Source organism: Gadus chalcogrammus, chromosome 6 (genome assembly GCF_026213295.1).
Source record: "Gadus chalcogrammus isolate NIFS_2021 chromosome 6, NIFS_Gcha_1.0, whole genome shotgun sequence".
Classification (NCBI taxonomy): Eukaryota; Metazoa; Chordata; class Actinopteri; order Gadiformes; family Gadidae; genus Gadus; species Gadus chalcogrammus.
Window position 1 is genome coordinate 16517022 of NC_079417.1, and position 26639 is coordinate 16543660.

Sequence of the window (26639 nt, forward strand, 5' to 3'; positions counted from 1 at the left end):
TCCTCTCTACGCCTCCTCTCTCCTCCTCCTCCTCCTCTCTACGCCTCCTCTCTCCTCCTCCTCCTCTCTACTCCTCCTCTCTATGCCTCCATTCTACTCCTCCTCTACACCTCCTCTTTATGCCTCATCCCTACTCCTCCTCTCTATGCCTCCTCTCCTCCTCCTCCTCTCTACACCTCCTCTCTATGCCTCCTCTCTCCTCCTCCTCTCTACACCTCCTCTCTATGCCTCCTCTCTCCTCCTCCTCTCTACGCCTCCTCTCTATGCCTCCTCTCTCCCTGCGGTCACCTGGTTAACCAGTTAAACAACAGTATGGTAGCTTGGGTCGGGATGCCTTGCTTTGCTGCCTCGGGTGAAACCGCAGCCTCCTTCGCTGTTGCTTGACTGTACGGAGTGTCTGACGGTCTGTGACCTCGCCACATAAACACACACTTTGTAAAATGGTGGTCCAAAACGGGGTACCGCTAGTAACAAGCTACTGCGTTGAACCCGACACTGACCGTTCTTGCCATATTAAAATAGAAGTTCCGCAGCATGATGCCCCTCTACTTTGTTACACATCTGGAATGCAATTAAAGATCCCTTCAAACTTCTTAAGGGCAGACCCTACAGAGGAGCTTGGAAGGCAGTTTCAGACTGGTTTGGCGTTGGTGTGAACACCATATAGATGGTCTACAGTGGTCAAATTGGAGAATAAAACGAAAAACTAGTCAATCTTATCAGTATCCACTGCCGATTGAAAAGCTGTCAAACTTAGTAAACGATGTGTCATGTTACTTGAGAACGTATTTTAGAACTGGTCTCGTCTTTTTCTGTAAAGTCCTGTTTTAGTCAAATCCGGTAATAAAAAATGGTTCACCCCTCTCGTCTTCTATGAGTGAACTGCCTCAAGGGTTCAACGGAAAGACCACTAAGTATGATGGGAGCTCAGTGGAGGCCTATTGCACCAGAAGATCTGTCAGCTCACAATTTGATTGAGTCAGGGACTATATTCCCACGCTGTTTGCCCACGGTTGATTTGGACACGTTTGTCTCTAGCCTGTCGCCCCTGATGATAACTGTATTTTCCCTGGCCTGACACGCGGGCAGAGAGAGGACAAAGCATGGAACACAATACATTGTACTTCCAGAACCATAACCGGTGTTATGGCACTCCCCATATGAATCAGCAAAATCAAAGTTATCTTGAAAACCAGCAGAACGTTCAACAGAACACAAACCGTATAATACCTGACATCCACAGCCGAGCTATTGTCTCCAGGCTGTAGCTTCACAGCTCCTCTTACGACCACATTCTGCTCTCAAAGAAAACCATAAACCTAACTTAAACTGTTATGCTTATAAATATCAATAAACACGGGAGATATGTGTGGGAACACATAAGCCAAACTTTTCTTTCCTCCCTCAACTATTTGAATTTTGCTCAAGATAGAGTTGTTGATTTAAATCAGATAGCCCTGCCCATTTTACCCCCCAGAAGGAATAACTGGAGGGTTTTGAGTTCTGCTGGACGTCTCGTAAAACAAACTCATCTCCATCTAAGCCTTCCATAGGACTGCACCTGTTTACTGAAGGGGTCTTCAAGCACTCGACCCAAGGTCAAAGATATGAGCCGTAGCGTGAACCAGAATGGCCGCCCCACATCTGAGGGGAGAGAGAGAGATCGAGAGAGAGAGAGAGAGAGAGAGAGAGAGAGAGAGAGAGAGAGAGAGAGAGAGAGAGCAGGAAGCATACATGAAGATAATGAGGCTGCTTAGAATAGTGGACCGGAGGGGGTGGGCACTGAGCACACAATGTCGCTGAGCAGGAGCATGTTAATCTATGTTGCGTCACTATGGAAACGCTGCGCAGTATAGTGCGAACGTAGAAGTATGATGAAAGACTAGGAGTTGCTGGATAACATCGGGTATTGATGACTGAGAGTCCCTTTACTAAGATCACCAACCTGGAGCGGTCTCTTGAGGGGTAAAGGAGAGGGACATGTCTCTCTGCTCTCCATTCTGAAGCTGATAAGAAACTATTTATAATGTGGAAATACACAAAGGGGTTTAAAAGAAAACATACAAGACGTCTAGTTTGTGTTCCTTTGGGCTGCTTTCGGTCAGAGCTTGTGATACATTGTATATTGATGCTGGAAGGGATTTTGGCTTCGAAAACAGGGCTAACATACCACATTAAATTTAAGGAGGTAAAAAAATATATTATAATAATAGAAGTCAGACACGTTTGAATACTCTGAATCAATATTGATGGATAAATAGGGTTTATGGTGAATATTCCCTATTATATCATAATGATATAGCAATCTTTTAGTGTGGTCTTTCTTTTTCTTCTGATCAGAATAAAGAATCTATGAGCCCCCATGGGTCTGGGGAGCACACTGAAACCCAGTGGTGCTCACTGGAACCCAGTGGAGCTCACTGAAACCCAGTGGAGCTCACTGAAACCCAGTGGAGCTCACTGGAACCCAGTGAAGCTCACTGGAACACAGGTGGAGCTCACTGGTCTTGGTTCAGCCAAGGGGCATGGGGACCGGCTTATTAAAGCAGAGGGCGGAGCAGCATCTCTACAGAAACTTTTTGTTGTGGAGCTGCTTGAATCCTATTAAAATACACACAAACACACTCTCTAACAAACACACACACACACACACACTCTAACATACACAAACACACACACACACACACGCAAACACACAAACACACACACTCTCTCTCTCTAACACACAAACACTCTTTAACGCACACACAGAATTGAACTCATTTTCTCTTACACACACACACAAACCCACTTCTCTCTCCAAATCCCCTTCTGGGCCATTTTATTGCTGCTACTAGTACGATATTGGTTTGATTTTGGTCCTTACACTTTGTGTCTCTGCTTGAAAAGTGCCGTGAAATTTAGATTGAATGAAATGCACTGAAAGCTGTGGTGGTTACAGGACAGGTGTTGTTGTGCAGAGCGTCCATCCAGCTAGAGGGCGCTGAAGAGAAGCAGACCCAGTGGACCACATCCGAGTTTAGTGAACACGCCGTCGGACAACATCAGGCTGAGGTTAGGGAACACACCGTAGGACAACATCAGGCTGAGGGCTGAGGTTAGTGAATACACCGTAGGACAACATCAGGCTGAGGTTAGTGAATACACCGTAGGACAACATCAGGCTGAGGTTAGTGAACACACCGTAGGACAACATCAGGCTGAGGTTAGTGAACACACCGTAGGACAACATCAGGCTGAGGTTAGTGAATACACCGTAGGACAACATCAGGCTGAGGTTAGTTAATACACTTTACGACCACATCAGGCTGAGGTTAGTGAACACGCCATGGGACCACATCAGGTTTGTGAACACGCCATAGCACCACAGCAGCCTGAGGTTAGTGAACACGCTGTAGGTCTCTGACCCGCCAACGAGCCCTTGGAGGGAGGATGGGTGAGACACCTCTGAGTGCACAGCCCTAGAGTGGCAAACAACCACCCTGACCTTTGAGCACCACGATAGATCGACTCGCCAGATCTGAAGGTAAAAGCAGTGTTGTGACAGGGAGACAATGCTCTCCTGCTGTCTATTTTTAGCCCTGGAGCTATTTCTGGATCATGTGGTGAGAAAGAGCGGTAGGACGGTGAGCTGCTCAGATCAGACCACTCACTCCCCGTGGGACATGTGCCTTCAAATCAGAACAGATTAGCCAGCATAGATCTGCAAACAAAAGTGGAGCAAAACACACACACACACCACGTGCTGAACATTGTTCATAAGCGCACATGTACAAAGGCACACCACACACACACCACACACACACACACACACACACACACACACACTAGCTGTGCTGGGGGGGGTTCTGGTACTAATCCCAGCTGAATGGGGGCTGTGTGCGCCAGGCATTCCTCCCTGCCTCTTCCTGGGCTTTCTGGGGCTTAAGACCTCTCTCCTCCAGGGCTGCAGGCCGGGATCAGAGCCTGAAGGGGACTCTCTGGGCTGGGGTGATAGAGGACTGCTGAGACCAGGAGGAGCAGAGAGGAGGAGCAGAGAGGAGGAGCAGAGAGGAGAGCAGAGAGGAGAGCAGAGAGGAGGAGCAGTAGAGGAGAGGCAGAGAGGAGGACAAAGAGGGGGACAGAGAGGAGGAGCAGAGAGGAGGACAAAGAGGGGGACAGAGAGGAGGAGCAGAGAGGAGGACAAAGAGGGGGACAGAGAGGAGGAGCAGAGAGGAGGAGCAAGGGAGAGGACAGAGAGGAGGAGCAGAGAGGAGGACAAAGAGGGGGAAAAAAACAGAGAGTAGGAGCAGAGAGGAGGAGCAGACCAACAGTCAGGGTGGGGCGGGTCCAGCTGAGAGCGAACGCAGAGCCGCTCTCAGAGTGATGGACGGGGTCCCCCAGCGGGAGAGACGAGGATCTGGCTCTGGGAACAAGTCAACAGCAGCAGGGGGCTGGGCGGTCACCCTGGCTCACTCCTCAACTTACTAACACACCCAAGCACTACTGAGGAATGGTGGGCACTTCAAATGGCCGCATTCATAGACTGATCGGGTTAAGGGCTAGAGTGGGATAAATACATCGAAATAACGATAAATGATAGGTGTATGTGAGCCCCTCTCAGCCCATAACATCTGGAGAAGGGAGAGTCCTCACGGCTGGATGGCTCCTCTCCCTTCACAAGGCCAAGAACAGCAGCATCCAGCTGAGGGGCAGAACGCTCTCTGAGACCAACGCCCTGATCGAACCAGACGGACAGAGTAACCCAGGGACGCTCCTTATGGGAAGAGGAACAGACCCTGTGGCGGCAGTCTTCAGCATCTCCACGACACAGTGGGGTACATTTCAACCCCCCCCCCCCCCCGCCCCCTGGGCTCAGCAGACACACACTTCACAGAGGCCTTCAATGTTGTTGTTCTCCCAGCAGAAGACAACATAACCGGATTAAGATTGGTCCTTTTAAGCCCCCCTCGAGGCACAAACCTGCTTTACACACACACACACACACACACACACACACACACACACACACAACACACACACACACACACACACACACACACACACACACACACACACACACACACACACACACACACACACACACACACAGACGTAGAAGATGAAGTGACATGTAGAACAATGCTACACAGAGAAGAAAGGAGAGGCAGGCTGGGGGAGCTGCCATCCTGTACACTTTGATTCTGTGATTTATGAGGGCGCGTGTCTAGTGTGTGTGTGTGTGTGTGTGTGTGTGTGTGTGTGTGTGTGTGTGTGTGTGTGTGTGTGTGTGTGTGTGTGTGGGTGGTGTGTGTGTGTGTCTGTTTGTGTGTGTGTGTGTATTTGAAAGATTTGTTGTGCATTTGTCTTTGTGTTTATGCACGCAATCATGTCTGTATGAGTACCACGTGTGTGCATAATGTGTGAGTGTATTATCAGCTGGTGACGGTGTTATCAGCCCTGATGGGACAGGAACCTCCAGCATGTCATCACGTCCAGGTGTGAGCCCCTATCAACCCACAACCTCCAAGTGTAAACACGTCTCCCTCAGCCCCCTGCTCCTGGTGTCAGACCAGGGGGAGACTCCCTGTAGGTCTCACTCGGCCCCCTGGGGGGAGAGGTTCTGTGTAATTGGTTTGGGTTTTGCACCGTTGGAGATAAGGAGGCATGCTGCGTGTGTTTTACAAGAGGAAGTGATAAGCTTATCAGGAGACTGGGGGGTGGTCTAGGTACACAGCACACACACACACACACACACACACACACACACACACACACACACACACACACACACACACACACACACACACACACACACACACACACACACACACACACACACACACACACACTTGGAACTCTTGCGAGGGGTCAAGGAGAGTTTACACAGCAATGGTCTGCAATGAGAACGGTCAAAGTAAAGTGGACGATTAAAGTAAAGTGTGTCTGGTCGGGTGCAGAAGGCTGTGGTTGTTTATAGGGGCTATAATATCCTGTAAGTGAATAATAACACTGATCCTTTCTTTGAAGTAAACACGTTTTAATTCTACACCAATAACAAGTATAAATGTTAAGTCTAAGCAGGGCAACAGAAGTTTCATAGAGACGAGACCATGAGGAGGCTGTACACAGTATAAAGAGGGGCAGCGGCGTGTGTTAAAAGGGGATTTATGTACTACGGGTTCAGTGCATTTAAATGGCGGAGCAGATGTCTGAGTTCAGGGCTTTCTCTTACGTTTTGGCCATACGGCTCTGTGGTCTCTCTCCCTCGCTCTCAGGCTCTCCTTTTGGCATGACATCTCTCTCTCTTTCTTACTCTCTCTCTCTCTCTCTCTCTCTCTCCAACCTGCTAGCTGATGACTTTGAGGTCCGTCTTAAGCAGGCTTCAGCAGCCTGACCAAGGCTCCCTCTACAGTGGACTCTGATCTGAGGACCAGGTGGGAATGGCAGAGTGGGGGAAGGAGAGAGGGATCGAGGGATCGAGGGAGAGGGAGTGAGAGAGAGAGAGCGAGCGAGCATGAGAGCATGCAAGAGAAAAGCATTTTGGGGGAACTGAAAAGGCAGTGGAGATGAAAGAAGGAGAGGGAGGGAGGGAGAGGGAGAGGAGATAAGGGAAGATGAAAAAGAAGAAGAGATGTCTCTATTCATGGCATCTCAACTCCCATAATGCCTTGCTTTTCAGCTGTGGCATCAGAATGTTGGCCTTATCTCAGAGAGAAACTTTTCACATGAGCGTGCCTCAGAAACGCCTCACTGTGTTCAAACCAGCAGAGACAAACACTGATAAAGACACGCACACACGCACGCACACACACGCACACACACACACACACACACACACACACACACACACACAACACACACACACACACACCACACACACACACACCACACACACACACACACACACACACACACACACACACACACACACACACAAACAGACACAAACACGCACACAGAAATACAATTTCCTACTGGCATATTAAAAATATTGTAAGACTCACCAACCTATTGAACCAAAACGATCACAAAACAACCCAGCATTAAAACAACATGAAAATGAAAAGAAAGTCTGCCTCAAACGGTCAAATAATTGCATCACAAAAACAATAATCTCTATCCAACTGAAGATGAGAGTGTTTAAGGTAATGATGTCAAAACTCGACCTCAATTAGGGTGATTCCATCAGGACATCGCTGCTCTAGTCACACAAAGTACAAACACATGAAAACATATCATTTTAGTTCACTCTCGTCACAAGAGAGCACTTGCACAAAATGAAGATGAATGCCAAATATGCATGGTGTGTGTGTGTGTGTGTGTGTGTGTGTGTGTGTGTGTGTGTGTGTGTGTGTGTGTGTGTGTGTGTGTGTGTGTGTGTGTGTGAGTGCGTGTGTGTGTGCGTGTGTGAGAGAGTAAAAGACACGTCGTCTTTACAGAGTAATTAATCAGAGAGTTCGGTCCAGGCTTGGTGGCCCACTGCCCACTTGTACTTTTCACTTGAACACTCTAGTCTGATATGTTGCGCTGACACATACACTCACTCGTTCGCACGCATGAAGTCACGCTTGTGCACACACACACACACACGCACACACACACACACCACACACACACACACACACACCACGCATGCAAACACACATGCACGCAAAGACACGCATACACAACAACAAGTTATAGTTATATAACAGCAGAGTATCTCATAAAAGCATTTAAAAAAATCCTCTTTTTCTAGTTTGATTCTGGCAGTGAATTAGTGGTTCTTTGTGTGGTTTATGTATGTGGTGTGGGAGTACATGCATTTCCTGTGTGTGTTTGTGTGTGTGTGTGTGTGTGTGTGTGTTGTCTCAACAGGACTTGGAGGTCTTGGCTGAATAAATCGACTCCAGCTCCATTAGCCCTCACTGCATTAATCACACTATCATTATAAGCTTCACAATTTATTATAGACCTATAAGTCTATATCTTCTACTGCGTGTGTTTTCAAAGGCACACCAAGATAAAGTCAGCTCTTTCTTGAGTCGTTAGAAGGCTTAGGGCTCACCGGGAGGATATTGGCTGAGGGATGGAGGAGATTTCCACTGAACCCTAACGTTCACAGAACCTTTTAAGAAAACAGCACTGGCTAATCCTCTTACGCTTTCTGCTGTTTCCAGGCCTTGATGAAGTTTTAATTGATTCAGTCCAGAGTCCTGGAGCGGCAGCCGACTCATTAAACACAAAGCTGCAAGGAGGCGGCGGGTCCTTGACTTAGTTGGCCAATTCAGTTTTTATCTGCGGCGTTAAACTCCTTACGAAAGCTGCAATAAAAAATCCCAGGCCGCAACTTTGCTTCAAAGCAACCTTTTAAACTGATTCTACAGCCCACTGCGTGACATCTTCATAGCGGTCGTCGTACAAGACCGCTGTTTCTAAGATAAAATGAAAGCATTCAACTTTAAAGCTTGATGAAAGCTTTAGAATCCCACATGACATCAGTCGTGGGGAGATTATGACTCTATGAAGAGCAATTTATGCAATTTCAGCACTTGACGCTTCGTCCATTTGGCGGTGGGGGTAGGTTGGTCGAAACCAGAGTGTTGAGAACAATATCATAGAGCAGATGTCAGACAGAGCCCAGCTCCTGGGCCATCTCCATAGTGACCACGTTGAAGGCTATCCTTTTTGAGCGCAGGACCAAGTGAACCCAGAGAGGCCTGACTCTGCTACAATCGTCTGAACCAAAGAAAAGCTTGAACGATATGAGACTGCCAATAATTTATACAAAATGTACGAAGGACCTTAGACGTTAAGTGTTAAGAGATTCTGTAGGATGTCTCACAGCGCTGCTGCTTCAGGGACAAGGCTCGTTGTTATTGTGAAAAAATAACCAAACACAGCGGAACATTTCTCTGGCCTTTCATCCTGCTTAGCGTCACCATGGTGATTACCTACAGCCCACTATAATGGAGGATGGCTAAAACGTGTGCGTTCGTTGATGGAGAGAGCTATACAGCGAGAGAGAGAGAGAGAGAGAGAGAGAGAGAGAGAGAGAGAGAGAGAGAGAGAGAGACCCTCACATTAGATCCCACCTGTATGTCCATGTATCTTTTATGTAAAGTAAAACCTATACCATAATTGAAAAGCATCACGAAATTGTGGCTTCAAGGAAAAGGCTGTTCTTGAGGTCTGTTCTTTGTCCTTTTTTCAGGAATAGCCAAATCCAAACACTGTTTTGATTTCTCTTTGTGATTTTCTTTCTTCTCTTTTGGCTCGAATGTCTTTAAATCCCTGCCAAAAGTCAGCTCAAACAATACGAGGGAGGGGACGGCTCTCTGTTTTCTCTCTCTACCTTCATCTCTCTCTCTGTTATCTCTCTCTATCGTTCTCTCTTATTACCTTCTCTCTCTCTGTTATCTTTCTCCCTCTCTACCTCCATCTCTCTCTCTCTGTTTCTTTCGCTCTTTCTCTACCTTCATCTCTCTCTCTTTTATCCCTCCATATTCTCTCTCTTCTCATTATCTTTAACCATCGTTCTCTTTCTCTTGTTTTCTCTCTCCATCTTTTTCTCTCTCTCTCTCCATCTCTCTCCATCTCTGTGTTATTTCTCTCAATCTTCTCTCTCTCTCTCTACATGTCTTTCTGAAGCGTTCCCTGTCATTCCCAGGGTTGGTGCCCGTCCCTCCTGCATCCCGTCTCCCACCAGATGCTGCACATATTCCAGACCACCTGCAGAGGAGAGGCGGAATGAATCCCTGGCCTAACAGGGATCACACCTTCCTAAACACTTTGACATCGCTATAAAATCCAATTCATTCTATGGTTGCTTTTCATCATTTGTTATCTATCATAATATGCAATTTCCATCCCTTCTCGGCTCTGTGGGGATTTCTCTCAGCAGTAATAGTCCAATCAGTTGGTTTGCATTGATTCTCAGACATCACCTCATCTCGTTCCTCTGGGGTTGAAACCCGGGTTGAAACATCTGATACAGCGAGTGGGAGGCACTCCCATAATAAACCTGTTGTGTCTGCAGTGGAGCCCGTCATCCACAGAGACTGGAACGCTTGTAGCATGAGGACTGGGATCCTCCGAAGGGCGGTGACCCGTCCACAGGGTTTAGTTTGTATCATTGCATCGGAGGGTGAGAGGCTCCAGGTCTTTGTGGACCCCAGCGGTCCATCGGAGGGTCAGAGCCTCCAGGTCTTTGTTGACCCCAGCGGTCCATCTGAAGGTGAGAGCCTCCAGGTCTTTGTTGACCCCAGCGGTCCATCTGAAGGTGAGAGGCTCCAGGTCTTTGTTGACCCCAGCGGTCCATCGGAGGGTGAGAGCCTCCAGGTCTTTGTGGACCTGACCGGTCCAGAGCGACCTGGCCAGAGGGCCTCTGTTTCAGAGAGCCGGGTCTCTCTCAGTCTGTCCGGATCATCAGAGTTGGCCGAGTAAGACCTCGAATATCCCTTTGTGCCTTTACTTTGTCATTCCACCGATCTGTGTGGCGTCACGTGACTCAATGGACAAGGACGTTTCATCGTCGTTTCTCTGATGAATGGCCTTTTGGCGTCTTATGGATGTTGTTCTTTAGCTGCTCTGTGTGCACTCCTGCTGACAGTTCTGTGTCCCCACAGACCGGGCCAGACAGCCTCCGCTCTCTGGGGGACCAGGGCCCCAATCAGGTGAGGCGGGGCTGTTCACGTAGATCACATGGAGGACAGCCAAGGGAAATAAAACTGGCATGACATCATCCTCGCTCCCTCTCTTGTCTTTCGTGGCTGACAACCGGATAGCCCTGTAAGCTTCAGATGCAGAGAGGTAATTCCCTTTCTTAAAACAATATTTAAATAACCGTACACTTGCATGAAGTGAATGTATTTCATCAAAGTTGTTCTCCAGGGTCAGATTGACTGCGGCCTCTGGAGCCACGATTTAGCCATCTACAAACACGTGACGCTTTCCTGGGCCCCAAAATATAAATGTTTCATGGCTCTGTCTCTGTAGGAAGGCAGCTGCTGGAGGAAGCCTTCTCCATCAGTGCTGGATGAGTCTCCATCATGAGGCTCCATCATGAGTCTACTTCATGACTCTGCTTCATGAGGCTCCATCATGAGTCTGCTTCATGAGTCTGCTTCATGAGGCTCCATCATGAGTCTGCTTCATGAGTCTGCTTCATGAGTCTGCTTCATGAGGCTCCATCAGGAGTCTGCTTCATGAGTCTGCTTCATGAGGCTCCATCATGAGGCTCCGTCAGGGCTGGATGAGGGAGGACTCCCTGGTGTAAGACTCTCTGGCTGGGAGGCGGGAGTGAGTTAGAAACCCCAAAAGAGGCAGGAGCACACAGATGCCTTCCTTGACCGCTAGTTATGCTGCTGCCGGACGGATGTGTACGCATGTACCACACACACACACAGCTATTTTTGCTGGCCTTTGGCAAAAGTCCAAGCAAAACACCAAGCTGTTATGGCCCCCCCCTCAGCCCAAAACCGCCCACTGCCCCCATATGAGTCCCAGGGGGGCAGCGGAGCGGAATGCAGAGCGCTGGTTTGGAGGTTCAGGGGTACTTCCTGTTATTAATGAGCCTTCCCCACTGAGCCTTCCTGGCTCCCAGCCGGGACGCTCAATCTCTGCATGCTGCCACAGCCAGGCAGGCTCAGGATGCTGCCACAGCCAAGCAGGCTCAGGATGCTGCCACAGCCAAGCAGGCTCAGGATGCTGCCCCAGCCAAGCAGGCTCAGGATGCTGAGGATATGCCAGCCCTGCCACATTCATAGCACTATGAATGCTTTAAAATCTACTAGCCAGACCGCTGGACAGAGAAGCACCTGCACTTTGCTATCATCAGTCCAAGAGGCCCCTGTAGATCGAACCCCCCAAAAATAATATTTGGAATAGTGTGTGTGTGTGTGTGTGTGTGTGTGTGTGTGTGTGTGTGTGTGTGTGTGTGTGTGTGTGTGTGTGTGTGTGTGTGTGTGTGTGTGAGGTCCGAGCTCATTCCTAAATGGTGCGTGTCTAACACGCTCTACTAACACAGGGTAAACAGTGTAAAGTGCCAGAGAGGAGCTCCCCTACGCTGGTGTCGCTGCATCTGTTTCTCTGTCAGGCTGAACCCAGGGCTGGGAGGGTATAGCTCTCCCCAGTGCCAGAGGCGAGAGGGACGAGCAAGGGCTATAGAAGCCGACAAGCACACATCAACAAACCACACATCAACCATTTCTTGGGGGTCTTTAGCCGGCGCAGCGCACGGTTGAGGGCAGAGACTGCTTTAGAGTTGCTGCTTGATACATCAACTCATTTTCTGTCTCATGTCCACACCATGTGTCAAACCCCAGGAGGCCTTTGGGACGTGTGCAGTGGTGGTGAGACTCAGCGCCAGGCAACACTCAGTCCGCTGACTTCATCCTGAACCACAGCTCATCATCACCTCCCTCATCCCCTCTGTTTGATCTCATGATCTCTAACCCTAACCCTAACTGCAGAATATGGATTAAGTAGACCCTTACTCCGCTCCCAGTACCCCCAACTGGTCTGTACACGCTGCGGGAGCTAGAACCTACACGTCACATATATTTGATTTTCTTTGATGCTTGTCATGCGACCGAATCTCAGATGGCAGCGGTCCTTAATTTATGCATACTTAAAGAAGAAATGTGAATCCAGATCCACATAGAACAGTTCAGCCAATACATTGGAAGACAAAACACACACACTGGACGTTGGTGTTGATCAGAGTTCATAGCGTTTACTGCAGCTCCTATGACGTGCTGTGGATGGAGGCATGACCAATGAACAGCGACACTCTTCGGACGTCTGGGAGTTTACAGAAACCGCAAACCAATGAAGTGTGACGTAAACATGGTATACGCGTTTATACATTTTTATGGTGTACTTTATAGCCTGAGACCGGCCTCAACGTGTGTTTTACTGTTAACGCTTTTACCTTGTGGCTCGTACTGAGGTGGAGACGTGAAATTAGGAGAAGAAAGGGACATCAAAGTTAAGGTCAAACAATAAGCTGCTAGGGCATTTAAAACTATACTTTATCATAATGCAGATCCCAGACACCAAAATGATGCCTCCGATAACCTAGTGAATAGTAGTTGCATCCCATTATCACTGGTAAAATGTTATTATGTATTGATGTCAAATCGGCTTGCCAGTAGTTTAGTTTTATTTTGTTAAAGCTGCATTCAGCAGACAGCCTGGATGGGACCCTGGCATGAGGAAGCTACTAAGACACCTGGTCTGCTCCCTGAGCTACTATGATGACGATGCTTGCGTCTTTACTTCATGCTGTTCACATCCATTCCATTTAGACTACTGCAATTTTAACAGCTTTTCACAATCAATGGGTCCCATCCACATTACCTGCACAGAAATGTATTCATTGATTAATTGATTCATGGGCATCTTCCACAATATCAGACTGGGGCCAAAAGGCGACTAATCCCTGGTTGACAGCTCTCACAGGGGAGATCTTTCCCTGGGAAACCTGGACAGTTACTGTCTGTAGTCTATTGTGTTTCCTGCTCTACTCTACTAAGCTGGTTGTGTTTCTGTATTCTAGTGTGTCTACTCTACTCTACTGATCTAGGTTGTGTGTCTGTAGTCTAGTGTGTCTCCTGCTCTACTCTACCAAGCTAGGTTGTGTGTCTGTGTTCAAGTGTGTCTCCTGCATCTCTACTCTAATAGGCTAGGGCAGGGAGCATTGTGTGTCTGTAGTCTAAATATGTTTGTTGACGTGGGCACGGGTCTATTTTTAACTCTGGAAGTTGTTTTATGTCTTTTGAAAAGCTGGCCAGGCAAACTTTCTTGTGCAGCAGGAAAAGGTCGGTTTATTTGTGTTCCCCGGAGGAGACGGAGGAAATCATACATCAGAAGGAAGAGCAGGTTTTCCACTCTGTGACCAAGGATTCAACTGGAGCATCACGGACACATCATCTAAACAGACGTATGGATAACATGCAGCCGAGCCAACAGGAGAAGAATCAATGGATCTGCTCTAAATCATTACATATGATGTGAATATATATATAATTATGACACATGCCCCTGGACATTTCTCCACTTTCTTCCCTTTGGAAAAGCTTGGAAAAGCTCTGCAATGTAAAAAGTACATTGCAGAGCTTTACACCAATGCAGTAACTCGGTTGGTTTGTGTTTGGCCTCATGATTGATGGGTTCCCAAAAGCCATTAAGATATCGACTTCTTCGCGTCTAAATAGTTGAGGATGGCTGAGTATCAGGCTGGCCAGCAGCCTCGGGGAGCACCCCCCCCCTCCAAGGAGACCACCAGCAGCCTCGGGAACACCCCCCCCCTCCAAGAAGACCACCCCCAACCACCAGGAGACAGACAGGGGGAGACCAGGACACAGGGGGAGACCAGGAAGGGGGAGACCAGGAGAGAGACAGGGGGAGACCAGGAGACAGGGGGGGGGGAGACCAGGAGACAGGGGGAGACCAGGAGAGAGACAGGGGGAGACCAGGAGACGGGGGGAGACCAGGAGAGAGACAGGGGGAGACCAGGAGATGGGGGGAGACCAGGAGAGAGACAGGGGGAGACCAGGAGACAGACAGGGGGAGACCAGGAGACGGGGGGAGACCAGGAGACAGACAGGGGGAGACCAGGAGACAGACAGGGGGAGACCAGGAGACGGGGGGAGAACAGGAGACAGGGGGAGACCAGGAGAGAGGGGGAGACCAGGAGACAGGGGGAGACCAGGAGACAGGGGGAGACAAGGAGACAGGGGGAGACAAGGAGACAGGGGGAGACCAGGAGACAGGGGGAGACCAGGAGACAGGGGGAGACCAGGAGACAGGGGGAGACCAGGAGAGGGCAGGGGAGACCAGGAGACAGGGGGAGACCAGGAGACAGGGGGAGACCAGGAGAGAGACAGGGGGAGACCAGGAGACAGGGGGAGACCAGGAGAAAGACAGGGGGAGACCAGGAGACAGGGCGACACACACAAACACACTCCAGACTCCTAGGGCCAGGGGGGGGAGCCATTAGAGACTGAGTGAGAGTGTGGAGCTACCAGAGCCTGACATGCTGGGCATAAAGTAGAGTAGAGTACCAGCTCCTCTCTTTAGGGAGCCAGAGTCAACAGAACAGCCACGAGGAACCACACAACAACATAGAGAACGCCACAGCAGACTACAAAAACAGGCATTTCAACAGCTCTACACCAGACAGGTGTTGCTGTTGTCTGTGTGGTGTGATGCAGGGGAGCAGGAAGCTATCTGAACAGATGATCTTCATAGAGCTTGCCCCTTTTAGCAGAGGATAGCATCATTAAGGCAGAAACACAGAAGACGCAACATAAAGGGAGAGGGGAGTGGAGGAGAGGAGAGGAGAGGGGAAGAGAGGAGAGGGGAGGGGAGGAGGAGAGGAGAGGGGAGGGGAGGGGAGGAGGAGAGGGGAGGGGAGGAGGAGAGGAGAGGGGAAGAGAGCGGGTTGCATCTCTGTCAAACCAGACTAGAGATATATCCATGATTTGCTTGCCTCAGACTATGATTCATCCACTAGGTTCTCTAATCTAAGCAGAAAACAATTTTGTAGGCAAACATCCCCAGCTATTGTTTGCCGCGCAGAGTAAACACTGAGAGTGTGCATGAAGTGGGGAGCTGGTTTGTTTGCTCATGGGTGAAAAATAATTATAGAAAATGCTGACTGCGTGTTACAGAGATACAAGAGTGCATGGGCGTGTGTGTGTGTGTGTTAGTGTGTGTGTGTGTGACAGAGAGACAGACAGACAGTGAGTGAGGGAGTTTAGAGATCCCTGGACCCCGACGTGACTCACCCTCCTCACAGGCGGCGCCGCTGAACCCGGGGCAGCACCTCCACTCCAGAGACGTCACGGTGCGGTACACCAGCCTGTAGGAGGGCCTGACCAGCGTCTTATAGCTGGAGACCACACACACACACACACACACACACACACACACACACACACACACACACACACACACACACACACACACACACACACACACACACCATTGTACCATATCATCATACATAAAATACTTTAGTCTGCTAGACACAACTCTGCATGTTTTGATGACACGTCTCTGAACAGCAGGACATTGATAGGGCAGATGCAATGGGTTCATCTCCTTCAACAGTGTCTCAATCTACACTAAACACAAAAGATTTATCCGTCTCAGTGTCTCTCCACCATCACCTGCCTCTTGTTCCTCATCTGTCCCTGGTTACCTTAACATACAATCATCTGAACCCTGAAGTCCACTCTGGAGTTACGTTCTACAGTGAGAGGAGTTTGATAGTGAGGTCCACTATGGAGACAACGCTCTACAGTCAGAGGAGTGTTATAGTGAGGTCCACTATGGAGACAATGTTCTACAGTCAGAGGAGGGTGATAGTGAGGTTCACTCTGGAGTCACGTTCTACAGTGAGAGGAGGATGATAGTGAGGTTCACTCTGGAGTCACGTTCTACAGTGAGAGGAGGGTGATAGTGAGGTTCACTCTGGAGTCACGTTCTACAGTGAGAGGAGGGTGATAGTGAGGTTCACTCTGGAGTCACGTTCTACAGTGAGAGGAGGGTGATAGTGAGGTTCACTCTGGAGTCACGTTCTACAGTGAGAGGAGTGTAATAGTAAGGTCGACCCCCGGTCCGCCTCACCTTGCTCCTGAGCAGCCCTGCGGCCACACGCAGCTCTGGTAGACCCGCTGAAGAACCGTACCGTTCTGGACCTGGCAGGTCACCGTCTTGGAGACCGTATGAGGACACCAGTTCCTGGAGAGAGCGAGAGCGAGAGAGAGAGAGAGAGAGAGAGAGAGAGAGAGAGAGAGAGAGAGAGAGAGCGAGAGAGTCAAACACAAGCCAGCAAGCCACCAACAATTATTCATCTATTATTTCCCCCGATAGCTCCAGTGGTATCCATTGTTTTCAGACTGTGGATCCAAAGCGTGTGCATCTGAAAACGGCTGAAAAGGTCAGAGTGCACTGAAACTGAACTTAAGTCAGCATTCTGTTTCAGTGGGGATAGACAACGCTTCCCCCAGCATGGACACAGTCTTATTATCTGGAGGGATACAACACAGACAAAGGGAGAACTGAGAATACATACATCCAATATATCCGAAGCACAGCCTCACTCTCTCCCACTAGATGTTTCCCCGTCACAGCAGGAACCGGCCATGTCCTCAGACTCAAGCATTTCTGTTCTCCCTCCTCCTCCTCCTCCTCTTCCTCCCTCCCCCTCCTCTTCTCCTTTACGCTGCTTGCTCGGGTTCAGTCGGCCGTGAGGCTTGCAGCAGTGCATTGTGGGGGCCTGTATTTATATTGCGGTCGCTTCCCCTATCAATACACAGACGCTGGCTCTTCTCTCTCTGAAGAGGTCGGGGGGGGGGGGGGGGGGGGGGGGGCCCTCCTGGAGAGAGAGAGAGAGAGAGAGGGAGAGCGTTGTCTAAAGCGGCTTTATCAGGCTGTGGAGAAAGGTTAAAGAGCCAAGATCAGATGGGAGGACTCTGGAGTGGCTTCAGGATCCTCCTCCACTAGACTAGAGCACGCTCCAGCACACTCCCTTTTTCCTCCCCTCGGCCTTCTGGAGATTCTAGAGGAACCAAGAAGGACAGCGTCAGGTAGAGAGGGGAGTGTAATCATCTCCACGTCAGAGGGCTCAGGATACCACTGCAGCACAGGCTTGTTGCTCTGGGCCTCGGATAATTAAAATGTTCTAGACGAGCAGTTCGGTCGGGACAGGTCTGGTCTGCAGGAGCTGCTCTTCATTAGGAGTCCAGACACAAACATGCCATCTCTAGGGTTAAGGGCCAGGGAAAATGAAGCACTGAAGCAAGGCAAGAATATCAGCTTGTGATGGACTCCCTTAAGGAATGGGCCAACACAGCTTCCAGGGGTAGGCTAAGTATTGGAGAAGAGAGATTCCATATCCAAAACTGTGTGCCAAGTAATTGCAAAAATGTCAAATACTCAGTTATAGCAGTTATAAGACAACACCAAGTCTCTACTGGGGGTAATTGATTATAGGCTAATACTTCCATTGTACTGGTATCACATCACGGCCTGTAGTACTGCTTAGTATTCATGGTTTATTCAGAGCAGTAGTTTATCTGACTGATACTTAGAGACAATATGGAACAGAAAGCAAAGCTCATCTTGTCTCCACTGTCCGCTGTTTACATAATATAAAACAGGAGCAGACGTAGGAGAGATCTTACTGTTCTCACTGCTCACTACTGACATGCCCTGCAGATCAGGTCTCTCTGTTTTGTTGAATGGAAGGGGGATGTGAACATTCTCCCAGCATGTTTTCAGATTAAAACTGATGCTATTTTGACATACAATTCAGAATAGTAATTTTTGGGATGCTTGAGACTCGAGATGGATAGTATTCCTTTGAATATTACCTAACAATTCATGAAAAATGTAAATGTCCTTCTTTAAAGATGAAGAGTCAGTAAGACTGGGTCCGGGCAGTACAGGGTTGAGAACATTTCTGCTGTTTCAAAAGTTTGCTACAGTGAATGTCTCTGAACCAACCAAAGACCAACCAAGGACCTAATGATGAGGTGGAAAGACCAACAGTAGGAGGACTTTCTCAGAGAGAGATGATCCTATGGAGCAGAAAAGATGGAAACATTCTGAACGAAGAAAAATCCAAGCCGAGTGATTTACAAGAGCAGACCGGCAGAAATGAAGTTTTTGTTTGTTTGAGGGTCTGGTTTATGGGCACTTCATCCCTCAAAGCGTGGAAACATGGAAGGGGGTTAAGAGGAATCTAACGTATGGAGTACACATGTCCTGTTCAGACCTAGCATGTGTTACACATCTATTATTTACAAGTACCTTCTTTACCTTCCTTAAGGCCCAAGTCGGCACATGGAGACGCCTAAACGTTAAGCCTGTGTTTAGACAATCACCAGAACGTACAGAGAGAGTAGAGTCTCCCTGGGAATGTATAGCTCTACTTGGAGAGGGTAGAGATCTACTCTCTTCAGGGAGAGTAGAGCTCTATTCCATCTAGGGAGAGAGTAGAGCTCTCCAATCAGTAGAATGTATGGAGAGAGTAGGGCTCTCCTCAGAGAGAGTAGAGCTCTCCTCAGAGAGGGTAGAGCCCTCCTCAGTGAGAGTAAAGCTCTCCTCGGATAGAGTAGAGCTCTCCTCAGAGAGAGTAGAGCCCTCCTCAGAGAGAGTAAAGCTCTCCTCGGAGAGAGTAGAGCTCTCCCTGGAGAGAGTAGAGCTCTCCTCGGAGAGAGTAGAGCTCTCCTCGGAGTGATTAGAGCTCTTCTCGGAGAGAGTAGAGCTCTTCTCGGAGAGAGTAGAGCTCTCCCTGGAGAGAGTAGAGCTCCCCTCGGAGAGAATAGAGCTCTCCCTGGAGAGAGTAGAGCTCGCCCTGGAGAGTGTAGAGTTCCCAGCTCTGTGCTCTCAGACTTCACCTACTGGCGATTTATCGCTTCCTGCCAGCATGCGCTGGAAGAATGTGGGAAAGTTGTTATTTTCTGTTTGTCAACGTGTTAGAGCAAGTGTGTGTGTGTGTGTGTGTGTACGAAAGAGAGAGATAGTTTGCACAACAGGAAACGGCAAATGCCAAGCGGCAACGGAAGTAGTACACTCCTAAAGCTCATGTTAACAATCCACCAACACACACACGCATACCCCCCCCCCCCCACACACACACACACACCTAAACCAGTCACCGGCGTCTCAGCCGGAGCAGGCCGAGCGCTGGTATCTCTGGTTCTGCAGCTCAGAGCTCTGACAGAGGTTCCCTTTCATACACAGAACACATGTAGACCTGGGAGAGGATAGCACTGGTGCATGCATGCGTGGGTTGGGGCGTGTGGCTGTGGGTTGGTGCGTGTGGCTGTGGGTGGGTGTGTGTGGCTGTGGGTTAGTGCGTGTGGCTGTGGGTGTGTGTGTGTGGCTGTGGGTGGGTGTGTGTGGCTGTGGGTGTGTGTGTGTGGCTGTGGGTGGGTGTGTGTGGCTGTGGGTGGGTGTGGGTGGGTGTGTGTGGCTGTGGGTGGGTGTGTGTGGGTGTGGGTGGGTGTGTGTGGCTGTGGGTTGGTGCGTGTGGCTGTGGGTGTGTGTGTGTGGCTGTGGGTGGGTGTGTGTGGCTGTGGGTGGGTGTGGGTGGGTGTGTGTGGCTGTGGGTGGGTGTGTGTGGCTGTGGGTGGGTGCGTGTGGCTGTGGGTGGGTGTGTGTGGCTGTGGGTTGGTGCGTGTGGCTGTGGGTGGGTGTGTGTGGCTGTGGGTGGGTGTGTGTGGCTGTGGGTGGGTGCGTGTGGCTGTGGGTGGGTGCGTGTGGCTGTGGGTTGGTGCGTGTGGCTGTGGGTTGGTGCGTGTGGCTGTGGGTGGGTGCGTGTGGCTGTGGGTGGGTGTGTGTGGCTGTGGGTGGGTGTGTGTGGCTGTGGGTTGGTGCGTGTGGCTGTGGGTTGGTGTGTGTGGCTGTGGGTTGGTGCGTGTGGGTGTGGGTGGCTGTGGGTGGGTGTGGGTGGCTGTGTGTACGTTGGCCTCACCCTATCATTCCCCCCCACTGCTAATCCCCCAAAACCAGCAGATAAACATGGGGGTTCCCAGCGGGCCGGAGGGAGAACAGGACCCCCTCTGGGAGGCACTGGAGAGGGGTTCAGGAGAGGGAAGGGGGGAGAGGAGGGGAGGAGCTTTGACCCCCCCCGAACTCTGTTTGCTCAGCGTTTCCATGGAGACAGCAGGAGCTACAGGATGGAGGCTCCTGACTCAAACGATCACTGACACATCATTCACTAACAATAAACAAACCGTTAACCAACAGTTAAGTTATGGTAAGTAATCATTTACTAATGGTGTTCCAAGTTTACTGATAGGACAAAGATAATTGTGTTTGTGTTGGTATTAACAAAGGTGTTAAATTATTATTATTGAATACGGAGGGTTTAGAACCTCTTACCCACTAAACATAACTACTATGCTAATGATATATAAATTAATATTGCTTATTACTGCATGAACTTATATTAATGAATGGTTCATAGAACATTTGTTAACTGTTAAATACTGCATAAATAATGTAAATCCATGGATAATTAATGTACCCTTATTGTAAAATGTTAACAATGTAATTCAATGCACCCACAGTACAGACATGTTCCTCATTTGAAGCCCATTCATCAAAGATGTGCGACCTCTGACCTCTAACCTCTGACCAAGAGCCCTGGTACGGACACTAGGATCTTGATAAGTTGATGAGATAAGGAAGGGCATCCCCATCACGACAGACTTCCCACAACTCTGCTTCCTGTTGTAAACACCCAGCGGGGCTTCATGAGATGAGGCCAGACCACTGAATGCAGGGAACGCCGCTGCCTCCGCAGACTCTGTTATTCCAGGTCTCATCAGGAAACCGTCCGAGCTGACTGGGGGAGCTGGCCTTCAGGGAAAGCCAGCGGACCGTGTCTCCTGCATGGCTTTATGTCTGCCCGGGGACAGCATTACAGGGGGACAGGCCAGGTGCCGGTACACTCTACTCTACGGTGGGGCCTCCCTTCTGGCTGCACGGGGCCCATGTGCAGCGAGGTGTGAAGCCAACAGGTTGGGCAGGGCAGCAGAACCGGCAGAGTCCCGGTGAGTATCGGGTCTCGTGTAGAAACACGTTGCTCTCCCAGCACAGAGCCCAGTCTAAATAAATCATCAGCCATCGCTAACAGTCGCCTCACAGCCAAGGTTTTACAGAGAGGGAGAAAAAAAAATTCATTCTTAATGGATGGAAAATGGCAGCTCTGGCCATCTGTTGCTGAGCGGAGCGGAGGCCAACACAGAGAAACAATGAAGAGGGAAGCGGAGCTGACTGGGCCTCAGATGAACAGTAATGCTGATGGAGAGCCCATGAAACTGTCCAGAAAGGCTCACAGTTTATTCTTTAACAAATGATTCCTGCTGCCATTTAGAGTGGCTCGACACACTGTAGCGGTGCAGTGCATCATGGGGCAGCGGTGCAGTGCATCATGGGGCAGCGGCGCAGTGCATCATGGGGCAGCGGTGCAGTGCATCATGGGGCAGCGGCGCAGTGCATCATGGGGCATCGGTGCAGTGCATCATGGGGCAGCGGTGCAGTGCATCATGGGGTAGTGTGCAGTGAAACGCTAGCCTGGGGTTAGCGGAGGTTAATTCACAGCTTAACCCACGGCCTCCCATTTAACCCACGGCCATTGTGTGAGTGTGTATTTGGTTTTTATGCATGCATGGATGTGTGTACCACGTTGCTGGAGGATGAACGGGGTCAGAGAGAGAATATGACTCAATTACAGTGCGATTGATATCTGGAGGAATTTCTCTAGATTCAAGCTGTTGGAAAAAAAAATGAGAACAAGGCACAAAAGACAAATGTGGCAGAAATCCAATTAGGTGAGGATTGAAGGAAAGGGGGTGTGGCGTGAAGGAAAGGAGGAGAGGAGCGGAAAAGAGTGACCATTCTTCCAAAGGGACCAACAAAGGGTTGCTGGAGTGAAGAAAGATGCTCCCCTGGTCTGTGGAGGCGGTATGACCACAGATCTAAGACTCTAAGAAATCACCTGGCCCATCCGTGATGTAACCCCGGTATGGACTGTGTTCTGCCAAGGTGATTACACCCGGGCCCCTGATAGTGTATGATATAGTCTGACATTGCAGCTTTCGAGTCTCTCCTCGGTTTTCCAGTTTGTCTCGTTTCACTTTTCGGCTGGTTCTATCAGTACATTAATTATCAAGTGACACGTCAACGTTGTGCTGTAATGATCTGCTCTCGTAGGACCCATCCGTCAAAAGACTGCTTCTGGTCCCACTGGGCCACGCCCCTTTCCCATGTCCCTCACGGACCCTGGCATCCGGAGATGACATCAGTTATTTCATTGAGATTAATGAGGGACAAATAATGCCTCTCAAAAATTATTCTCTAAGAAGTGAAAACCTTTGAGGGGGTGTGAAAGTGTGATAATAGTTATAGACTGTAATAGATAGTAACAGACTGAAAATAGATAGTTATAGACTGATAATATATATAGACTGATAAGTAATAGACTGATAATAGTTAGACTGATAATAGTTATAGACTGATAATAGTTATAGACTGATAATAGTATAAGACTGATAGTAGTTGTTTTAAAGTGAAGAGCAGTGACACAGACCTGACAGGACTCATGAGCCAATGGGGGGGAGGGAGGTTGCTCCCAATGGGACCATCCAGTGTAACGTGACCCTGTAAACATCCTCTCTGTGGGTCAGTGGACCCTCATATCATCAAAGAACCAGGTGAGCCACGGTGGACTGGGGCCCTCCGGTACTTCAGGACACCTGCCATCAGCCTTGTCCCTCGGTTTCCCCCGCGGGCCCCCCCCCCCCCTTAACCCCCCTCCCCCCCGCCTCCACGACCCCCACTCCTTGGGACTAGGACCCCGACTATCACTGAGTTAGGACCATGATACAAGATGGTTTCAAACTATTTCTCCACTATTTATATTCTTATGTGCTCAGCCTTGATGACTCTAGAAGTTCAGAATAGTCCTGTTCATGATTCCAGGATTCATGAGATGAACTAAAGACGTTTCCAATCCATCTTATCTGTGTGATGAGAGCTGAAGACAAAGCATTTCTATTACAACAGAGCAACTAGCACTTCAACCGGTACACTTGTTTGGCCCGGGCAGAAGACAGCAGCAGCAACCTGACGTAGAAGCAGATTCATTAACAGTCAAAGGTGAATAAACACTTTACTGGCAATGTTACTCAAGCACAAAGAGCGGTTCAGTAACCACGGTATACAGCCTCATCAGCTGTTGTTTGGGTAAGTCTTCCTAATCTCTGGTTTTGTTCTCCTTCTCTTTGAACCCGTCTAAATAAACGTCATTTCCCACCTCAGCGTTCATCCTCCCGACTCTGCTCAGAGACTTTCAGGGCCAGATTGGATTGTCTCCTCTGTGGAATGTCCTATTGTCCCGGCCTCTCCTATAAAACCCAACGGTCCTATTGGTCTTTGTTGACCCCCATAAACCCTGAGGTGAAGCAGACCGCAGGTGGACCTGATTCACAGCTCCTCCTAAACTCCCCGACCCCACGATGCTCTCAGGCCTCGTACTACTGCTGTCTGTCAATCCTCCCGTCTGTCTGTCTGTCCACCCGTCAGTCTGTGTCTCACAGTCAGGGGAATCACTTCCATTTCATTAAAATTGTTTTCATTGAGAAATTGTGATTTTAGGACACTCCAAAACCTGTTTCTTGGGTACTGTAAAAAAGGACTATTGAGGTATGAAATATTTTCAATGTTGAATGGCTTTGCTGATCTTGATCAAACAGCAAAACTTAATGTTGAACACGATCCATGAAGCACAGAGAAGAAGGTGAACCACACTGTATTCTAGCAGCGCTCAAACAACTTGGAAAGTCACCTCCTCGCTTCCCCACACCAAAGGCCAGATGCATAGGAGCCCAGCTGCTTGTGTTTAGTAAACATGTCCACAAGCGGCCTCCTAGTGAGGGATGAGGAGGAGAAGGAGCAGGAGGAGGAGGAGGAGGAGGAGGGAGAGGAGGAGGGGGAGGAGGAGGGGGAGGGGGAGGAGGAGGGGGAGGGGGAGGAGGAGGGGGAGGAGGAGAAGGAGGAGGAGGAGGAGGGGGAGGAGGAGCAGGAGGAGGAGGAGGAGGAGGGGGAGAAGGAGGAGCCAACAGCGAGGCAGACACTCATCGGACCACCTGGAGGTACCCATAGGGGTTTCTCTTGCACCTCACAGCACAGGAAGACATTGAAACACTGGAAGCCTTCGGGGGAGAAATATTAGAGGGATAATGCGGGCCACGTCTGAGCCCCCCAGAGCAGAGGGGATGAACCCCTCTTTCCCTCTGTCGAGGGGAAGGAAACTGGCTCTAATGGACTGGACATTGGTTATATAATGTTGTAATGTGTGATGGTCTGATGTGAAGATCAACATTTATCAAACAATTGTATACACCACACACACACACACACACACACACACACACACACACACACACACACACACACACACACACACACACACACACACACACACACACACACACACACACACACTTCAAGAGGCTATATACATAATTAATCAAGTGTGTGTAAATAACCATTAATGGAACACTCTATCCAACAAGCACTATGTTATGAACCACACAGGTGGGTTAACCTACCTAACCTAACCTAACCTAACCTAACCTAACCTATAACCTTAACACCCTCAGGCTCCTTATCGTCCCGTCTATAGTGTCCTCAGTTACAGCGGGGTAACGAGCTGTAAACCACTAGACAGTTGTTATCGGGCCCTTCCATCTTGTAATTAGATCTTGGCCTAAAGTTCACCAACCATTGGGGAATGGAACTCACATCACCCACGAGGCGTCGATAAGGCTCGTGATCAAACGTAGTGGGAAAAGGGCTGCATAAAGAGCGCCTCATATCGGCCGAGCATGATCATGACTATGCTGATGGGAGTGAGGAGAGCTGAAGTGCGTTGGCAGGACAGGCAGAAGGAAACCAACCTTGAGGAAGACAAGACGACCGATAAAGGATGGGAACGTTGGTCTATCGTAAAAGAACATGAGGCCAAACAGAGTGGCTTAGACCAGGCAAAGGACTGCTCAGATTAAGGATTGTTTCATTCAAAGATGAAGGACTTTGTAATGAAAAATCAGATAAATTACCTAAAGTTGGACATAAAAAACGGACCACTCCAGATAAGAAAAGGTTTGATGGACGACAGCATATCATTCAATGTATCGTTGGACATAGGCTTACCTCTTCTGGTAGACGGCGGCGTGGTCTCTGGCTAGACGGGGGGTCGAGGCTCGGTACAGACCGGTCCTCCAGGTGCCCTGCACGCACGCGCTCAGCCACAACAGAAGCACGACCCCGAGGCAGCTCCGCGGGCGGAGCGCGGACGCGCGCTCACGGCTACACATCCCCGGGTCCGGTTCTAAAAAGTACGACCTGAAGTTAGTAATAAGCTTCTCCTCTCGGACAGCAGGAGGATATCCACCAGAGCGGGAGAGAGGAAGTCAAAGATCCACTCGGTTCGTTAGGGTAACGCGCGCATCCCGAGCAGAGTCCGTAAAGAGTCCAAACTCACTCCTGGAACATCTGAACCCGAGCTCTGCTTTAGATGGTAGTCAGGCTGCTGGTTCAGATCTGCTGCAGACTTCACCGGGAGTACCACGCACGCCAACAGAACCAACCGGACGCTGCAGCTGATCTGAACCCCAAGCCGCTTCGTCTGCTCGCGCTGCGGGAGGAGACGTCACGTGCACGCAGCGCCCCGTTTTTATAGTGGGGGCGTTTAAAGGCTCGTGCCCCGCTGCACCCCCTTCGGAGACAGTACCCACACTGACCACCGGCATCTGTTGCACATTAATCCACTGCGATGACATCAGAGCCGCTCGTGGCACGACAGCGGTGACATTTTCGGCTTTATTACCAAGTAAAGGCTGGCGTTTCAAAAATAATGCACAACCTAATACATGCTAGAATCGGATTGTGCTTTTCTCTAAGACTATGTAGGCCTACATGAATGTCACGAAAGATGGATTTTCAAGATAGGGCTCACACCCGTTATCCAAGTAAAATGTACTGTAACGAGTTATGATGGCAGCATGCTGTCCCAGGCCAGCCCGTTCCCTCTGGGTCCGGTGGGGACGGGAACTGGTCTGCTAGAGCCCTCTGGACACTAGACTACC

The 26639-nt window shown here is 49.5% G+C and overlaps 1 protein-coding gene across 2 annotated transcripts in view; it reads right to left on the bottom strand.

The window, feature by feature from the left end:
• Positions 1-26289, bottom strand: part of emid1 (EMI domain containing 1) — a 49941-nt gene extending 23652 nt beyond the window's left edge. For both annotated transcript variants that reach the window (XM_056593174.1, XM_056593175.1), the window contains exons 1-3: positions 25705-26289; positions 16600-16713; positions 15756-15859 (exon numbers count right to left, since the gene is read on the bottom strand). In XM_056593174.1, the coding sequence (XP_056449149.1) occupies positions 15756-15859; positions 16600-16713; positions 25705-25868 (382 nt within the window). In that variant the 5' untranslated portion in view covers positions 25869-26289. The remainder of the gene's footprint in view (positions 1-15755; positions 15860-16599; positions 16714-25704) is intronic.
• Between the last annotated feature and the right edge of the window lie 350 nt (positions 26290-26639).